The sequence below is a fragment of the Lontra canadensis genome, unplaced genomic scaffold, assembly GCF_010015895.1.
Source record: "Lontra canadensis isolate GAN:19392208 unplaced genomic scaffold, GSC_riverotter_1.0 scaffold179, whole genome shotgun sequence".
Classification (NCBI taxonomy): Eukaryota; Metazoa; Chordata; class Mammalia; order Carnivora; family Mustelidae; genus Lontra; species Lontra canadensis.
In genome coordinates, this window is record NW_022631173.1 from 293,423 (window position 1) to 308,966 (window position 15,544).

The 15,544-nt window shown below is 54.6% G+C and overlaps 1 protein-coding gene and 1 long non-coding RNA gene across 6 annotated transcripts; one reads left to right on the forward strand and one right to left on the reverse strand.

Moving 5' to 3' along the window:
* Positions 1-5,326: 5,326 nt before the first annotated feature.
* Positions 5,327-7,154, reverse strand: LOC116860584. Of its 2 annotated transcripts, none has more exons than XR_004381322.1 (3): positions 6,879-7,154; positions 6,058-6,204; positions 5,327-5,394 (listed from the first exon to the last, which is right to left on the reverse strand). It is a non-coding gene; the product is annotated as an uncharacterized LOC116860584 (long non-coding RNA). The 2 variants fall into 2 exon arrangements; XR_004381321.1 differs by lacking the exon at positions 6,879-7,154 and adding an exon at positions 6,741-6,849.
* Positions 6,803-13,160, forward strand: DMRTA2 (DMRT like family A2). Of its 4 annotated transcripts, none has more exons than XM_032846665.1 (3): positions 6,803-6,886; positions 8,838-9,666; positions 10,982-13,160. In XM_032846665.1, exons 2-3 carry the CDS (start codon positions 9,111-9,113, stop codon positions 12,031-12,033), a joined length of 1,608 nt encoding a protein of 535 aa, XP_032702556.1. In that variant the 5' UTR covers positions 6,803-6,886; positions 8,838-9,110; the 3' UTR covers positions 12,034-13,160. The 4 variants fall into 4 exon arrangements, with proteins under 4 accessions (XP_032702556.1, XP_032702554.1, XP_032702555.1 ...); XM_032846663.1 differs by lacking the exon at positions 6,803-6,886 and adding an exon at positions 7,175-7,522 and having other exon boundaries at positions 9,103-9,666; XM_032846664.1 differs by lacking the exon at positions 6,803-6,886 and adding an exon at positions 7,175-7,517 and having other exon boundaries at positions 9,102-9,666.
* The last annotated feature ends 2,384 nt before the right edge of the window (positions 13,161-15,544 follow it).

Below are 15,544 nucleotides of genomic sequence, written 5' to 3' on the forward strand. Positions count from 1 at the left end.
ATTCAGCGCTGCACTCTAGCAGAGAGGCTGATCCTGCCCAAGAGCCTCGTCCTGACACCCTTCATCTTCACGTTTACCTCTCCCCACATGCGCTGGCCTGGCCGCTACTGTCCTCCAAGCAACCTGATTCCAGCGGGTAGGCGACTTGCCCACAGCCACACAGCACTGTGAAGTCGCTCAGTCTGGGTGGTACGCCCCCCAGGGGGCTGATTCCTGAAATCGCTGTTTCCAAAGGCCCCCTTGTGAGGCAGAGACCATGAGAAGGAAGGTCCAAAGGAGACCACCCTGTGGGTGCACATCATCCTCAAAGCCCTAGGAGAACCTGCAGATCACTTGGGCCTTTGCACCATTTCCTATATGCAGAATCGCCCTTCCTTCCTCAGCCTAGTCAATTCCAGGTCCTTCCAAACTCAGCACCCGGAGACTGTGAGAATTCATTTAAAATGGGTCAGAAAGGAGGCCAATCTCAAAATAAATATATTATGATCAGCAACTTTCTTATGTTCCTGTCATAACCAGTTAGACGTTGTGAAAAGATGGGTGAAAAGATTCTGTTCAAGGTAGACACATAAAATACCAAAGATTATGCTAAAGAAACAACTATAGGAACAAAATGACAAAATTTACAAAGTGACATAAATTCATGAATAAATGAAAGTCACATTGTGTCCTAGATGGAAACATTCCATATTGTGAAGACATATTATCTCCCTCGAAATGATTTCTAAAGGCAGTTAAATAAAAATTCCAAAAGGTTTTTAAAATTTTACTTTCCCTTTGGAACCAGCTTTAAAAATTCTAAAATATTTTTTTCAGAAGACTCTCTTTCCAAAATAGCCAGGAGAATTTTGAAAAAGAAGAATCAGGAGTCAGAAAGATCCTTGCCCTCCTAAACATTACAGAACTAAATAATGTTTGAGTGAGGCTGGTGCAAAAGTAAATTGCTACTTAGAAGAGAAGTGTTAAAATGACCTAACACCATCTTAGAATTTGGTATATAGCATATGGTCAGCGGGAGAAAGGGTGGGTCATTAAGTAGTGCTGTGATAACTGGCTAATCATTTGGGGAAAAAATTAAGTTACAAACTTACTTTACACCTTCCACCAAAATTAATTTCAAATGAACTAAAGATATAAATATAAATAGTGAAATAGAGGTGCTCTCAGGAGTTGGATTTAAAAAACCCTTGGTAGTTATGGTACTGTAAATCAAATCTATAAAGAAAAATGACAGATTTGGTTACATAAAATTTTTTAAAACTTGTTTTAAAACTTCAACAAAACTGGGTAAAACCCAAAAGAAGAAATGCAGCATATGGTAAAGATAAGAGGATGCCACTGTCTTTTATATATAAACAGCTATTACAAATTAAGGAAAAGAGAAACTTTAGAGAGAAAAAAACAAAGAATATACACAGATTAAAAAAAAAAAACACGAAACACGAATGACTAACACATAAAGAAAAAACTAAGGAATAACTAATGGTATGCAAATTACAATGACAAAAGATTCTTTTTTTCCTGCCCGAATTGACAATGAATAAAAAGACCAGCAAGATGCACTACTGTTGAGTGTGCTCGTTGACACAACCTATCCTGAGGGCTATTTGACAAGTAGCTATCAAATGCCTTAAAAAAAAAAAAAAAGCCTCTGACCAATCAATCTTATTTCTAGGAATTTGTCCTTAGGAAATAATTAGGCAAACTCACAAAGAATGCTCATTGTAGTAATGTTTATTGTAGCAAAAATTGGAAACAAACAAAATACCTCTCAAGGGAAAATTGGCTAAATAAAGGTACATTCATACATGGAAATAGTAAGCAATTTTAAAAGGTTATGTAGATACATTGATTAATATGAAAAATGTTTATCAGGTTTGTATGTAAAAATGTAAGTAACAAAAAGCAGATTTTTGTGAGGGTACATACACAGGAAAAAAAATTCCCACTATACTTTGCTGAACTGTCTAAAATGTTTTATAATGTTTTATCAGAACAAGCAATAATAATGTTTCCACTTGGGAAACTTAACGTCTCACCTCAGGGATCCCTTTCTTCAGGAAGTCTCCCTTGATCCTCCTTTCCCCTCTCCCACCTCAACCCTGTTTCTCACTGTGAGGTCACTGGTGGGTGACTGTATCCCTAGTTGGTCAACGAGCTCTGTAAGGGACCATCGCAGTTGATTCATCTTCAGGTCTCAGGGTCTGGCACTTACTAGGTGTTCAATATGAATGAAATCAATGAAAGACCCCTTCTCTCGTGTTTCCGTGAATGATCTATCAATTGAATGGTATCGAAGCCCAATCGAAAGCCTCTAGATCTGATCCTACCCGACTGGAAATGAAGATGAGAAGGAAAATGCCTGGGTGGAAGTGGGATCTAAGTTCCCATCTTCCTCGACGCTCTGCAGCACAGTGACCCCGGACAAGTTACGTCGCCTCGCTGAACCTCGGAGGACTTGTCTCTAAAACGTGGAACATCACATCTCCCCAAGGACTGGGTACGAAGCAACACAACCCACGCCAAGCGTTTAGCAGGCTAGTGGTACACATTAGGCGCTTAAAAATAGAAGCAAATAGTTGGGCAATGAACATTACTCTCAGCGCACTGGTCCTGGGCTCCGACGCACCCCACCAGAAGGCTGTGGAGACCGGAAGCCTGGCGACACTGGGCGGTCGCCGCTCCCGCACGCGTCCTGCAGACTCCCGGGCTTGATCCAAAGGAGCGCTGCGGCCCGGCGCAGGGGCTTCGCGTCGGGGGCTCCCGCCGGGCTCTCAGCTCGGATGCCCTCACTCCCCCGCCTTCGGGTGACTCCCTGGCCCACTTCCTCGCTGAGGAGTCAAAGGCCCGAGGGGAGAGGCTGAGCTCCAGCAGGTCCCGCGGGCCCCAGAGGGTGAGGGTGAGAGGTGAGGAGAAGGGCCATCTGTCCGCCGCGCCCAGCCTAAGGCCGCGCCTGAAACTGTGTACAACTTGGGCCTTGGGTAGGGGTCTCCCCTGGTACCCTCGGGTTCGAATTTTCCTCTATCCCGTACTGCTTGTGAGATGGGGGACCAGTCATCTCACCTGAGTCTGTTTTCTCACCTGTCAAGTGGAATAATTGGACTTGCCTCGCAGAATGTGGCGCGACTTAAGACCCTGTAGGGAAAGCGCGAGGCGCAGGGCCCCTCGCAGGAGAGCGCTGAGAAGTCAAGCGCCAGGATGGCAGAGGTTCTTCCTGGCTGCAGAACTGTGCCTGGGTCCCTGGCCCTGGTCTAGGCCGGATCCGTGACTTTGACCCCGTAAAAGGGCCATTTTAGCGGGCTCGGGGGCGGGGACAGCAAACCAGGCTGCGCTTCTCTGTCCACCCAGAGGTGCACGAGGCTGAGAGTCTTAATTAACGTGGCTCCAGAGTTGATCCGGAGGAAAATGTTGTCGTGGTCTGTGTGTGTACAGACGTGAGTGTATCCACACGCGTGCTCGTGCGTCTGTGGTTGTGCGGGAAACAGCGTTATGGGTCGGCCTGCGTAGACAGACTCCTTCTCCCAAAGGCACCTTCCGCCTTTTCTCCGCGCCCCATTCCCGGCAAAGAGTTTCAGCCAAACTAACGGAATCTGCAGCGGCCAGGAGAGGGCTGGGGACGGGAGGGGCGATTCCGTCCCGGAGCCACTGGTTTGGGGATAATTACTTTTAATGTCAGAAAGATTTAGTTTAATATCATCTCTATTAGGCTGCCGGGAGGGTAATTAAACGCGACGCGCCGCAGCCGGCAAACAGATGGCGTCTGCTTGCTACGAGGCCGCGGGCAAACAGCGCAAAAGTCAATGCCTCTCGGGTCCCCCCATCAGCGCCCCCGGCCCTGTTCCTACTCAGCGCCGCTGTGCTGCACCTCCAACCGCCTCCGCACCTTCAGCCCCCAACTCCAGCCTCACCCTGGGTCTCCACCCGGGCCATCTCTTTGGACCCCACCCTTGCCCGGGTTGGGGTAGGGGAGTTGGGGACCGCAGCGAACACGGGTGGAGGTGCGTTTTCGTGGTTGGGAGAGCCCATCCGGGACCGTCAGGCGCCCACACAGCAAATGATTCTGAACTAAGAGGAGATGCGTGAGGGAGTGTGTGCGTGTGTGTGTGTGTGAGAGAGATCGTGTGGGGATGAGCTTTCTGCCCTCTAGCCACCTCATTTGTTCCGGTGGTCTGGGTTTGTCTGCCCAGGGTCCAACTTCAGGGCCCTAGAATAGGGCTGGGTCCAGGGACAAGCGAAGGCACACTTGTGTGAGCATCTGCTCAGGTCTAAGTGTCCTGTCACTGACCAGGGAGTCTGTGGGCGTCTGAGTGGGAGGTCAAGTACTAAGTGGAAATCCTAGGATGAGGGCATGATGATGAGAGCCCTGTGAATTCAGTCAGACTTTCTGAAAGGGTCCTCTTGGGTGGGAAGGCAGCGAAAGAAGTGAGTGCACCCCGCAGGTGGTCACTGCATGCAGGTGTGAGCATGTAGCCAAGATTGATGCAGAATGACGTCCCACAGGTAGGCTGTGTGTCCAGGTGTGAAGCCACACTCTGGTGTAGGAGGTAGACCCTGCTGCCTCAGTCTGGGCATGCTTTTTCCACCACTGGCAGCTGTGGGGCCACCTCTTCTCGTCTGCACCCCTTGGGGACCTTGGTCCAAATCCGAACTAACCCCAGAGTGGCCTGTGGACGTATGAATGCAGTGACCTCCACCCAGAGTGGTTACTCTGCCTCCTTCCATCCATGACACACACTGACTCACAGGAGCACCCCAACCTCCCAACCTCGGGTGCACCAGAAGACAGGTTGTATGTAGGTCCAGGACCTGTTGAGCAAGGAAAGAGAAGCCTGCTCTAGGAGTGGACAGATTCCCTCTGATTGGGCTAGGTTCCAGGAAGAGTCCTCTCTCCCTTCGAAGGAAATAAGGTTCCTCACACACTTGAGGAAGAGCTTGGGATTCTCAAGTCCTTGTGGCTGAACACTTGGCTCACCCCAGGTTCAATCGGTTGAAGTCGTGGAATCCCACAGTGGTCTGGCCTCAAGTGAGAAGAGGAGTGCCTGGGTCACCACCCTCCAAAAGCTAGACATATTCCTATTGTATAATTTGTTTGGGGTTTAAAACGATTCTGGAAAACTTTGCCCAGTGTAGCTCTGGGAGAAGGCGCCCAGCACCAGGCAGGATCCAGCCGCAGCCCTCCCTCTCTCCCACACATCCTCCTGCCAGGGTGCAGTTAACAGAGATATTTCCTTAAGCTTATAACCTCAAGGTGTTGTAGAGTGGGGTCTGGATCTTACACTCCTGCAGGACCTGTTATCCCAGACTCACTGCCTTCCCTCACTCCACCGGAAGCCGGCAGAACTGACCCCTTGCTCTCTCCCAAACTCATTCTCAGGCTCCAGCGAGTGGCATTTCCTAAGAGCGAAGGGCCTGGTATATGTTACCATCACATACTCCGGTCAGGGTCGGAGGGCGCTCGGGTGCCCCGGCATGGGCCTGGCCAGCTTTCTGGAAGCTCTTCGCCCGACTCTTCCGCACCCACCCTTTCCTCCCTCCCCCGCCCTCCCTCAGCCTGGGCCTCCTGTTTGGCATTCAGGAGAAACCCGCTCAAGGCTCAGCGCTCCGAGGTGGGTCCCAGCTGGTCTGGGCCCCTTCCTCTCCCAGGGGCCAGCCCCCGTTGTCAGCGCCCACGAATTGTGCGGGGGAAAGAGGCTACGTCCCGAGACCCCTGGGTTGAGTCCGCACGCCCAGTACCTCCGCGCCCCAGGCGGCGCCGGCCAAAACCCCGGGGCCCTGAAAGTTCTAAAGAACATCACGGAAACGCACGGTCGAGAGTGGAGAGAGACCGACGTTTCGGAAAACTCATTTTCCCCATTAGTTAAACAAATTTGCTTTACTCTGAGGGAACGAGAAAAGTGGAGAATAAAAGTGAGAGTGAGGGCACACTGGAATGAGGAGAAGACAGAAAGGGCACAGAGAATCACGGTTAGAGAAACCCAAGGCGACCGTGCCCGAGGACTGCAGCATTAATTCCTGATCTTGCCATTCAAAAGGGAAACAAAATCCAAAACCTGTTACCTCCTCTGCAGATCGAACTGTTCCTCAAGGCCGTGACGTCAGTAGGGGAGAAGGTGAAAGTTAAAACTACTCTTGGGAGTCCGTGGTGACATTGTTTCAGGCCCGGAAGGACCTACAGACGAATGCGCGTCTTTCGAGCAAGAGGATCTGGGGAGACAAGAGAGGCCACGTTTTACTTTCGTTTAAAAAAGAAAAGTAAACGTTTTGTTAATTCGAAATAACACGGATAAAAAGAATCCCGCCACCATGTAAAAGAAATCGAGGTGCTGCAGAAGTGAGGAGAGGAAAGAGCAAGAGGGGGCAAAGGGACGTAACTAGGGGGCGGGGAGAGGAAAGATGCGGAGCGCAAGGCACCGCGAGGGCTCCGACAAGAAGCGCAATCTCAATTCTCTCCAGGCTCCTTTTTAAAAACAAAAATCCTCATAAACCACACTTACCCTTCTTGATGCCTATCATACCAGGAATTTTTAAATGAAGGACCTCTGTTTTAAAGGCGGCAGGAGGAAAAAACCGAATCAACAGCCCCCAACTACCCCAAACGCACCGGACTTGGGAGCACACCACAACGTAGCCGGAAAGCAGCAGGAAAAATCCTCTTGGCATTTATGCCCTATGCCCTCTCCCTTCCCCACCCCCGAGTCTCCGTTCCACCCCCATCCCAACCGCGGTAATTGAATTGTCACCTGCCCCTATCCCGCCCCCGGCCACCAGGGCCACTTGGGAAACTCGGCCTTGCCAAGCGCCCCCGGCCAGTGAGAGCGGCGCAGCCAAGCCCGAGTCCCAGAAGTCGAGGGGTTACACACGGCTACGTAGAGGCGCACCGGACACGGTAATTAGGCGCAATTCACACGCTCTCGGGCGCACGGAAACTACTTGTCACGATATTTTCAACGCTCCTTCTAGCCTACTTTTCTCCACTCCTTCCCTGGCGTGCCCCTCCCCTCCCGGAGGCACTCAGTGGAGCTTTTGGAGTTTCGAATCTTTCGGACACTGTAGAATGCGGGGCTCCCCGGGCGCGGGCCCGGCCAATCAGAGCGCCGTCTGCCTCCCCTGGCCAATGGCAGACGCCACATTGTTGTCCAATTCTGTCTAATGGAGCCCTAAGGAGCAACAATAGAGCGGGCGAGCGGCTCATTGAGAGTCTGGCAGCGCCGGGCAACTGGGGCGCGGCTGTGCGCAGCGTCCCGCGCGCTCCGCGAGGGGACGCCGCGCGGCAAGGGCCGGGTCTCGGGCTCCAGCCAGCCGGTCCCTAACCGGTCCCCTGGCTCGAATTTCCGACGGAAGGGTTGGACTGCGCAGCGTTCAGAGGGGGTCCGGAAGTTCGGACATGGTGACTGAAGGAGGGTGACGTGGTCTGATAAGGGACCGGGGGCAGGGGGAAGAGGCCAAGAGCGCCGGCAACGCGAGCGGAGCTGGGAGGTGCGTGAAGCGCCAGCGGAGGAGGAGGATCCCGAGCCCGAGGCAGGTAGCTGAGGGACGCAGGGAGGGCAGGGGAGGCGGCCCGGCCTGCGGGCCCTGTTGACGAGGCCCGGGCCACGCCGGCCCTAGGGACTTCGCGGCCCCAGGGGCCTGAGGGAAGAGGCAGCTCAAAAGGGAAGGGATCTAGCATACTGGGGCGGAGACAGCAGGACTCGGTCCCGGGCTTTGGCGGGGACCCCGGGACCTAGAGGATACCGGGGCGGAAGCTCGGGGCTGGGCCTGCTTGGGCCTTCTGGGGCCGCGGCGCAGGTGAGACTCCACAGCGAGTTCCAGAGGCGACTCCCCTGCCTCGGTGCTGTCTCCTGGGCCATCCAAGTTCCAGGAACCCAATTCCGACACAAGAACTCGAGAATCTGTACCCAAGTAGGGTCCCCCGGGGATCCCAGGATAGAGAGGGCGTGTCTGACGATTCTGTCCCTAAACCCGGAGGGGAAGAGACAACAGTGTGAGAGGGTCAGGGATCTCCCTCCTGTAATACCTAACTTTTCGCAAGATTCCTCTTGCTTCCCGACTGTTCTTCCAGACTGCAGGGCTAAAAATCGTGCCACAGGTTTTACTCCACCCCCACCCACAATCTTTGCCTGCAGGGTGTTTTTGTTTTTGTTTTTTTCTCATGCACACCTCTCTCCCCCACGTGAACCCTGGGACCCAGACATCCATATCAGCTGTTTTTTTGTTGTTTTCCTCACCCCTCAAGCTAATCTTCCGGCTGTGTCTGCCTATCCAAACAAAGTTTCCTCCGCTTAATTTTCTCTTTAACTCTCCCCAAGCCTAGTCAACTCATCACACTCATTTTCCTCTCCCACTCCCTGGAGGCCCCGCACCATGAAATTTGTAGCCCCCACATTTCCACGGGTCCCGGGGGCCCCAAGGCCTAACTTTGCTACTGAGATGTTTGTTTTGTTATCTAGCCTTCCTTCTATTTCCTAGAGTTATTCTTTTCTGTTCCTGATTTTTCTAACTCTCCTGCTCCCTCCAGCATGAAAACTTCAGACCCAGCCCGCTGAACTCTATGCCTTGTGTGCTTTGATAGCTCTCTCCTTTTCACTTTTCCACAAAACTGAGCCCTTCGTCACAAATTTTTTTGTTTTGTTTTGCTCTTGGTGTCTAGTCTGACTGCTGGGTCAAAAATTTTCTCTCTAATCCGAGTCCCGTCAAACAAACATTTCTCTCTACCCATCTCGCCCCAACTAAGCTAAACTTTAGGGGGATAATATAATCCTTTTCAACTTCTCGTTATATACACCTGAACCAGTGACTTTTTAAACTTTATATGTCTTTTGTTTTGTTTTGTTTTCCAGCGGAACCACTGATTCAAACGAAATCTTAGACCCAGCGCATAAATCAGATATAAGAAGAGTTCTGGTGGGAATAGGGTGGGGGAGCTCAGCTTTACGAGGGGTCCGAAGGTACCTCCTTCCAGCAATTTGGCAACCACTAGCCAAACTTCCGCGACCAAAATTTTCCCTCCCTAAGCCTGATCTCCTGGAGGGTACACTGTAGCTTAGCACATCGTGCGCTCTTCCCGGCAAGTCTCTTCCTTCTTCCCACGGTCTTCTACGCCGGGTCCTGCCATGGAGCTACGCTCCGAGCTACCTAGCGTGCCCGGCGCAGCGACGGCGGCGGCGACAGCGACGGGGTCGCCCGTGGCATCTGTGGCGTCGGTGGCGGCGGCGGCAGCAGCGGCCGCGTCGCTACCGGTGAGCGTGGCGGGCGGCTTGCTGAGAGCGCCGCCGCTGTTGTTGCGGGCTGCGGAGAAGTACCCGCGGACCCCCAAGTGCGCGCGCTGCCGCAACCACGGCGTGGTGTCAGCGCTCAAGGGCCACAAACGCTATTGCCGCTGGAAGGACTGCCTGTGCGCCAAGTGCACGCTCATCGCCGAGCGCCAGCGCGTCATGGCGGCGCAGGTGGCGCTGCGCAGGCAACAGGCGCAGGAGGAGAACGAGGCGCGCGAGCTACAGCTGCTCTACGGCACTGCCGAGGGCCTGGCGCTCGCGGCAGCCAACGGCATTATCCCGCCGCGACCTGCCTACGAGGTCTTCGGCTCCGTGTGCGCCGCCGACGGCGGGGGGCCGGGAGCGGGAGCGCCCGCGGGGACCGGAGGCGGCGCAGCGGGCGCGGGGAGCTCAGGTGAGCGCTCGGCCTGGCCGGGAGGAAAGGGAGCAGGGCCTGGGCCTGGGGGCACGCGGCCCAGGGACTTGTCTCGGTACTGAAAGAGTAGAATCCCCTTCTCCAAACGCCCGACTGCTATGAGTTCGCTGCGCATCCAGGCCCTGATTTGGGGGCACAAACACATAAACTCTTTCTCCCCTTTCTGAAGAATTTGCCCTTTACTCCTTTCCCTCACCGCGGGCCCAAATGTAGACGCTGCAATCTTTTCTCCTCTACCCAAACGCAGCCAGATCCCGCCTTCCCTGCTCACTTGGCTAGGTCTCCCCAGCATGGAACCTTTAACCTTGGTTTTGCTCTTCGCCACTTGCCCTGGTTCCTTTTGCGCCTTCCCAACTCTCTTCAGAAATCCGGCCCTCTCCCAGTCCTCCTCCCCCTCCCCGCACCGCTTTCTCTAGGTATCAGATACCCCTCTTTCCTTTTCCCCTTGTGATTCCTTTTCTCAAGTTCCTAATGCTCCCGGACAACCGCATGCTGTGCCTGCTCCTTCTTTCTACCTTCTTTCCCCACTTGTCCCCGTTTTCTCAAGAATAGGGCTCTCCCGCTTCTCTCGATCCCCACTCTTCTAACCACTCCCCCACACTCCCCATCTGGCCGCACCCTCTTCTTCAAGATTTCTTGCCTTTTTCTGGAGAGGGAAGAAATTAAGGCTGGGGCCACTGGGGGCCATCTCAGCCCTCATCTTTGAAGTGAAGAACTTCTAAGGTTTTAATTTTGGAAAGGGTGGATTAGCTATAGTGGCTCTATTTTTGCCTGAAGAAAGGCTTGGGATTTCTTAGATACCCGAGGTGCCCTCGGAACGTAACAAGCTATATTGCCCAGCGCCAGAGGGCACCCAGGGCTGGGTTTGCTCTTGGAATGATGGGTGTGGAGTGGGGTCCTATACAGTAGGTGTATAGGTGGAAGTTATATTGTCTCCTGCTTGAACTCTGGGCTAGGCCACTTCTCCAGGTCAGGGTACGGCTTGGAAGGAGGGATAAGGGTGGAGGTGTTGGGATGCAGATATGGAAGAGGGGAACTGGACATTGAATTTACAGGGCACAGGTGGTTGGGTTCTGGTACAGAAAGAGTGCTCCCTGGAGGTAGGGGAAGTGAGGACTTAGGGGCTCAGAGAATAAGGAATGCTGGAGAAAAAAGGAGGGGGCGCCAGGGCCCAGTGAATGAGGGTTGTCGGGTTCAGAGAGAGGAAACTGGGGTCCAAAGGGCTGATGTTCTGAGGGTGCCGTCACCTGCCCGCCCGTAATCACTCCTCATATCCCTTTTTCTCCTTTCCTAGAGGCCAAGTTACAGAAGTTTGACCTGTTCCCCAAGACACTGCTTCAGACCGGTCGCCCCGGCAGCCCGCAGCCGCCACCCGGGAAGCCCTTATCACCCGACGGCGCGGACTCGGGTCCTGGGACATCGTCTCCGGAGGTGCGGCCGGGCTCGGGCTCGGAGAACGGCGACGGCGAGTCCTTCTCGGGGTCGCCCCTGGCCCGGGCCTCCAAGGAGGCAGGTGGGAGCTGCCCGGGCAGTGCAGGCCCGGGAGGCGGCGGTGAAGAGGACAGCCCTGGTTCCGCTAGCCCACTGGGCTCCGAATCCGGTTCCGAGGCCGACAAAGAAGAGGCAGAGGCCGCTCCCGCTCCAGGGCTGGGCGGGGGCCCGGGTCCACGGCAGCGGACGCCGCTGGATATCTTGACGCGCGTCTTCCCGGGCCACCGGCGAGGCGTTCTGGAGCTGGTGTTGCAGGGTTGCGGCGGCGACGTGGTGCAGGCCATCGAGCAGGTGCTGAACCACCACCGCGGGGGCTTGGCGGCCGGCCTCGGTCCCGCCGTTCTCCCCGATAAGGCCGCAGTGGGTGCAGTAGCAGCTGCGGACGACGCGTGGCCGGGCCGCGTCGACGCCGCGACAGCTGGGGGGCCCGGGCTGCCCGCGCCGCTGCAGGCAGGCCCCGCCGCTCCTCCACACCACAGACCTTTGCTGGCCGGCGCCATGGCGCCTGGGGCCCTGGGCTCGCTGAGCAGCCGCTCCGCATTCTCACCACTGCAGCCCAACGCCAGTCACTTCGGCGCCGAAGCGGGCGCCTACCCGCTGGGCGCGCCGCTGGGCCTCAGCCCCCTGCGCCTGGCCTATTCGGCGGCAGCGGCGCACAGCCGTGGCCTGGCCTTCATGGCTCCCTACTCGACCGCTGGCCTCGTCCCCACACTCGGCTTTCGCCCGCCCATGGACTACGCCTTCAGCGACCTCATGCGCGACCGCTCGGCCGCCGCGGCTGCGGTGCACAAAGAGCCCACCTACGGCGGCGGTCTGTACGGGCCTATGGTCAATGGCGCCCCCGAGAAGCAGTAGGGCCAGGGGCCCGGCAGCCGGGCCGCCTCCAGACGGGACCCCGGCCTTGATCCCACGCGCCGCCGTTCCCTCTTCACCCGGTGCGCGCTCTGCGCCCCAGCTGGGGTCCTCTCGCTCAAAGGTGATTTTCGGTTTTGTTTTGGAAGGTGGGTGGAGAGCTGAGAGAAGCGGGAGCAACCACAGATGCAGGTGTTCTCAGAGCGGGTGCGTGTTCTTGACCCTCATCTTCTACCACCTCCTCAAGTCTCCTCCAGCACTTCAAAAGGCCGGGAATTTTTGAGAATTCAGAGGCTGCGGCCGCTGCACACGCTCCTGCCTCTCCTTTTGCTGCGCTCATCCCACCCTCCCTCTCTCCAGTGGATGGCAGGATAGTCTGAGAGTCTGTCTTCTGTGTCTCCCTCTCCTTATTAAAAATTTTTTTAAAAAAAATATTCGCTCTAACAAATATAAATTTAGGATGTATAAATCTCCTGGCACTGAGTCGAGTCTTTGGGACACACATATATATATCTCGATATCAATTGTAAAAAAGAAAAGGAAACAAGTTCTAAGGTGCACTTTCCTCGTTGCGGTATTTGTCGCTCTCTTTGTTGCTTATGCCAATAAGCATGGGTTTCCTTGGTGCAGTGTGAGTTTTTATATATGTATAAATCTATATATAATCTATACATATATATATACAAGCCAGTGTATAATGTTATAAAATGGAATTCTAAGTTATTAATTGTAATCTGTAGGTGACCTCGGTATTAACGTGAAAAATATTCAAAAACAAGCAAAAAAAAAAGGACTAAATGGAAAAAAGTAGACTATGCGCGCATTGTACTTATCAGATTTTATAGATTAAATATATTGTAAACTCGGGACAAATCCTGCCCACCCGCCCCTCTTGCCTGCGGCCGGTCTCTCCCTAAGATGCCGTCAAGGTGCGCACTGAAGCAGGAACAGAGCGGCGAGTGACTGAACCAGAACCGCCTGCCCGAGAGCCCATCCCCGCCTCCCGGAACTCGCCAAACGCCCGGCCCGAAGGGACGGCAGCGGGAAACGCTGCTGCAGAGAATGGCTCACTTTGTGCTTTCCTTCGCATAGACATGAGCTAGAAATAAATGTTATTTTCTAAGAAAACAGCACGGAACCCCGTCCCGCTCCTCCGGCGGCCGGATTGAAAAGGTCTTGATTTCCCGTTCCGGCCCGCTGTGCCAGCTAGACTTCAGTCCGGCTGGTGTCCGACCTTCGGGGGTGTGGAGCCGGAAGACTCTCCGTGACGCGGGAAAGGCCCCGTCGACGGGAGTGGCGCGCGGCTCAAAACCCCGCGGGGAGCGGTGCCCCCTGCGCATCGGGGACCCCACGTCCTTCCCATTCCGGTTTTGGGCGCGCGGGCGCGACGGGTCGCCTTGCCAGTGCTCAGGATCCCTGGATCTCGGGCAGAGCCTCTTAGGGAATCCGGAAAGGCTGGCGGCCGGATTCCGGTTCTCCCCGGGCCCAGATTTGGATACAGCCGGGGTCGCACAATGAGCGCTTCCCTTCTCAAAGAGGTTTGGAACCCAGGCGATAGAGACGGCGGCTGGAGAAGGAGGGCTGCGACCATTTTCCCACAAAGGCTCGTGGCCTGGGAGTTATTTTGGGGTGGTGGGGGGTGGGGCGCTGCCCTCCCTAAGAGGCAGGGTGAACCGAAAGTGGCGGTGAGGACGCGCCTTCCAGTCAGACCTCGCTCAGCTCCCTAGTCACCTTCCCTCCTCACTCGGGGCAGAGCACAATAGTGGCTCCCCCGCCGACCTCCTCCTCCAACCTCCCCGGGCCTGCTCCGCTCCCTGCAGGGTGACTCCCGCTCTCCGGGAAACAGGGTGCTCCCTCCCCTAGTATGGGCCCGGCGACATCCCAAGGTAAACTTCTGGGGCCGGCTCGAGTTCCGCCAGGCGGTGAAACTTAATAGCAGGACAAGAAAACGGTTTAATAAAGAAGGGCTTTAATAGGGAACTAATTTGATTGAGTTGCCTAATTCCACTTTAATTGGAAAGGGGTTTGGCTGTTTGGTTATAAAGTGCGAGGGTGACGATGAGATGGAGGTGGGGGAAGAAGGAGCGAGAAAAGAAAGATGGGGGGCAACAGAGAAGGGACGAGAAAGGGAATGAAGATAGGAAGGAAAGCAGAGGAAGAGAAGAGAGAAGAGGGAAGAGTTTCTATAAAAAAAAGTAGAAGGCTAGAGAGGCGCGCGGGAGCTTTTAGAAGTGTCAACTTTCTTGCTCTTCAGGCTGCTCCCTCAAATCTCCCATGTCGTCGTCCTATTCCAGGTTTTCTGAAGCATCGGGTCCTCCCTTAGTCCAGGTTCCCGCCACCGCCTTTCTGGCCTCTGCCTTAATTCCCATCCAAGGTGAAGCTAAAATCGCTCTGGGTCTCTTGGTTTCAGGAGGGACCTATATTGAGTCTCCTGGAGCGCCTTGTTTCCTGTGGGTGCTCAAGCCAGACCCCAGGGGCTGGTTTGGGACCCCCATTACCTACTGTGGAGAACATCCGGAGCTTCACAGATTTTAAGATTAGTATTTTGGTTCATCCTCACAGCAAACCTGAAATAATCCAATGCGTTGTTTATTATTGGGTCCATTTTACCAAGAAGGAAACTGAGGTCCAGAGTGGTTTGGGGACTCTGGACTTCCTTTCCTCTGCACTGTCCAGGTGAACCTCCTCCTCTCTTGAAGTGGTCTCTTCTGGCTGAAGGTGGGGGCTCTGCTGAATCCCCCCTTCCTGTGTACTCCTGTGGCTCAGAGAGGGGAGCTCCAGGCTGCCAGCAGCTTTGGTTGAGCTCAGAATGATTGCTGAAGTGGTGAAACTTTGAGAGGGTGGCGTGGTGGGGTTCCCAGGTTCCTCTCCTCCCCGCCCCGTGGGTCTTGGTGGCCCAGACCTGGCAATGGAACCCCAGGGCTGTGAGTCACAACCTTGACACCTGGCAAAGGGCTGCACCCATGCATGCCCCTAACCCCACAGCCTCCTGCGTGGTCAGGAAGACTGAGGCTCAGTAACTGACAGTGACCGTTGTACATTTAGGTTCTGCTGAGTCAGACTCCGAGCCCAGGACGGTCAAGCCAGTTTGTTAGATGGCAGTGGTGGGAGTGGGGCTGGGCCAGCAGGGACCTCTGTTTTCTTTGAGCTTCAATGGTAGGTGGGTGGGCGCTGGGGCCTGAGCTCCACTGAGTTCCACTGGGAGGACCACTGGGATCCCAGTCATGGGAGGCAGCAGCCCCATCACTTCTTCTTTGTGGGGAGCAGAAGGTGAGGTGGGAGTTTCCTCCTGACCTCTACAGTCCATATTTATTCCCAAACTTTCCTCTTAGTCTGTTGGAGTTGTGCCTGGCCTGGGTACTGGGGAAGACCTGGGCCTAGATGGCCATGTGGGAGTTTGGACTGTTGAAGTCATTAAAACTTACCCTCCTCCTCCACCTCTTCCTCCTCCTTTTTCTTCACAACAGCAGCAACTACACATTACTGAGTACCTACCATGTACCAGGTCCTGTAC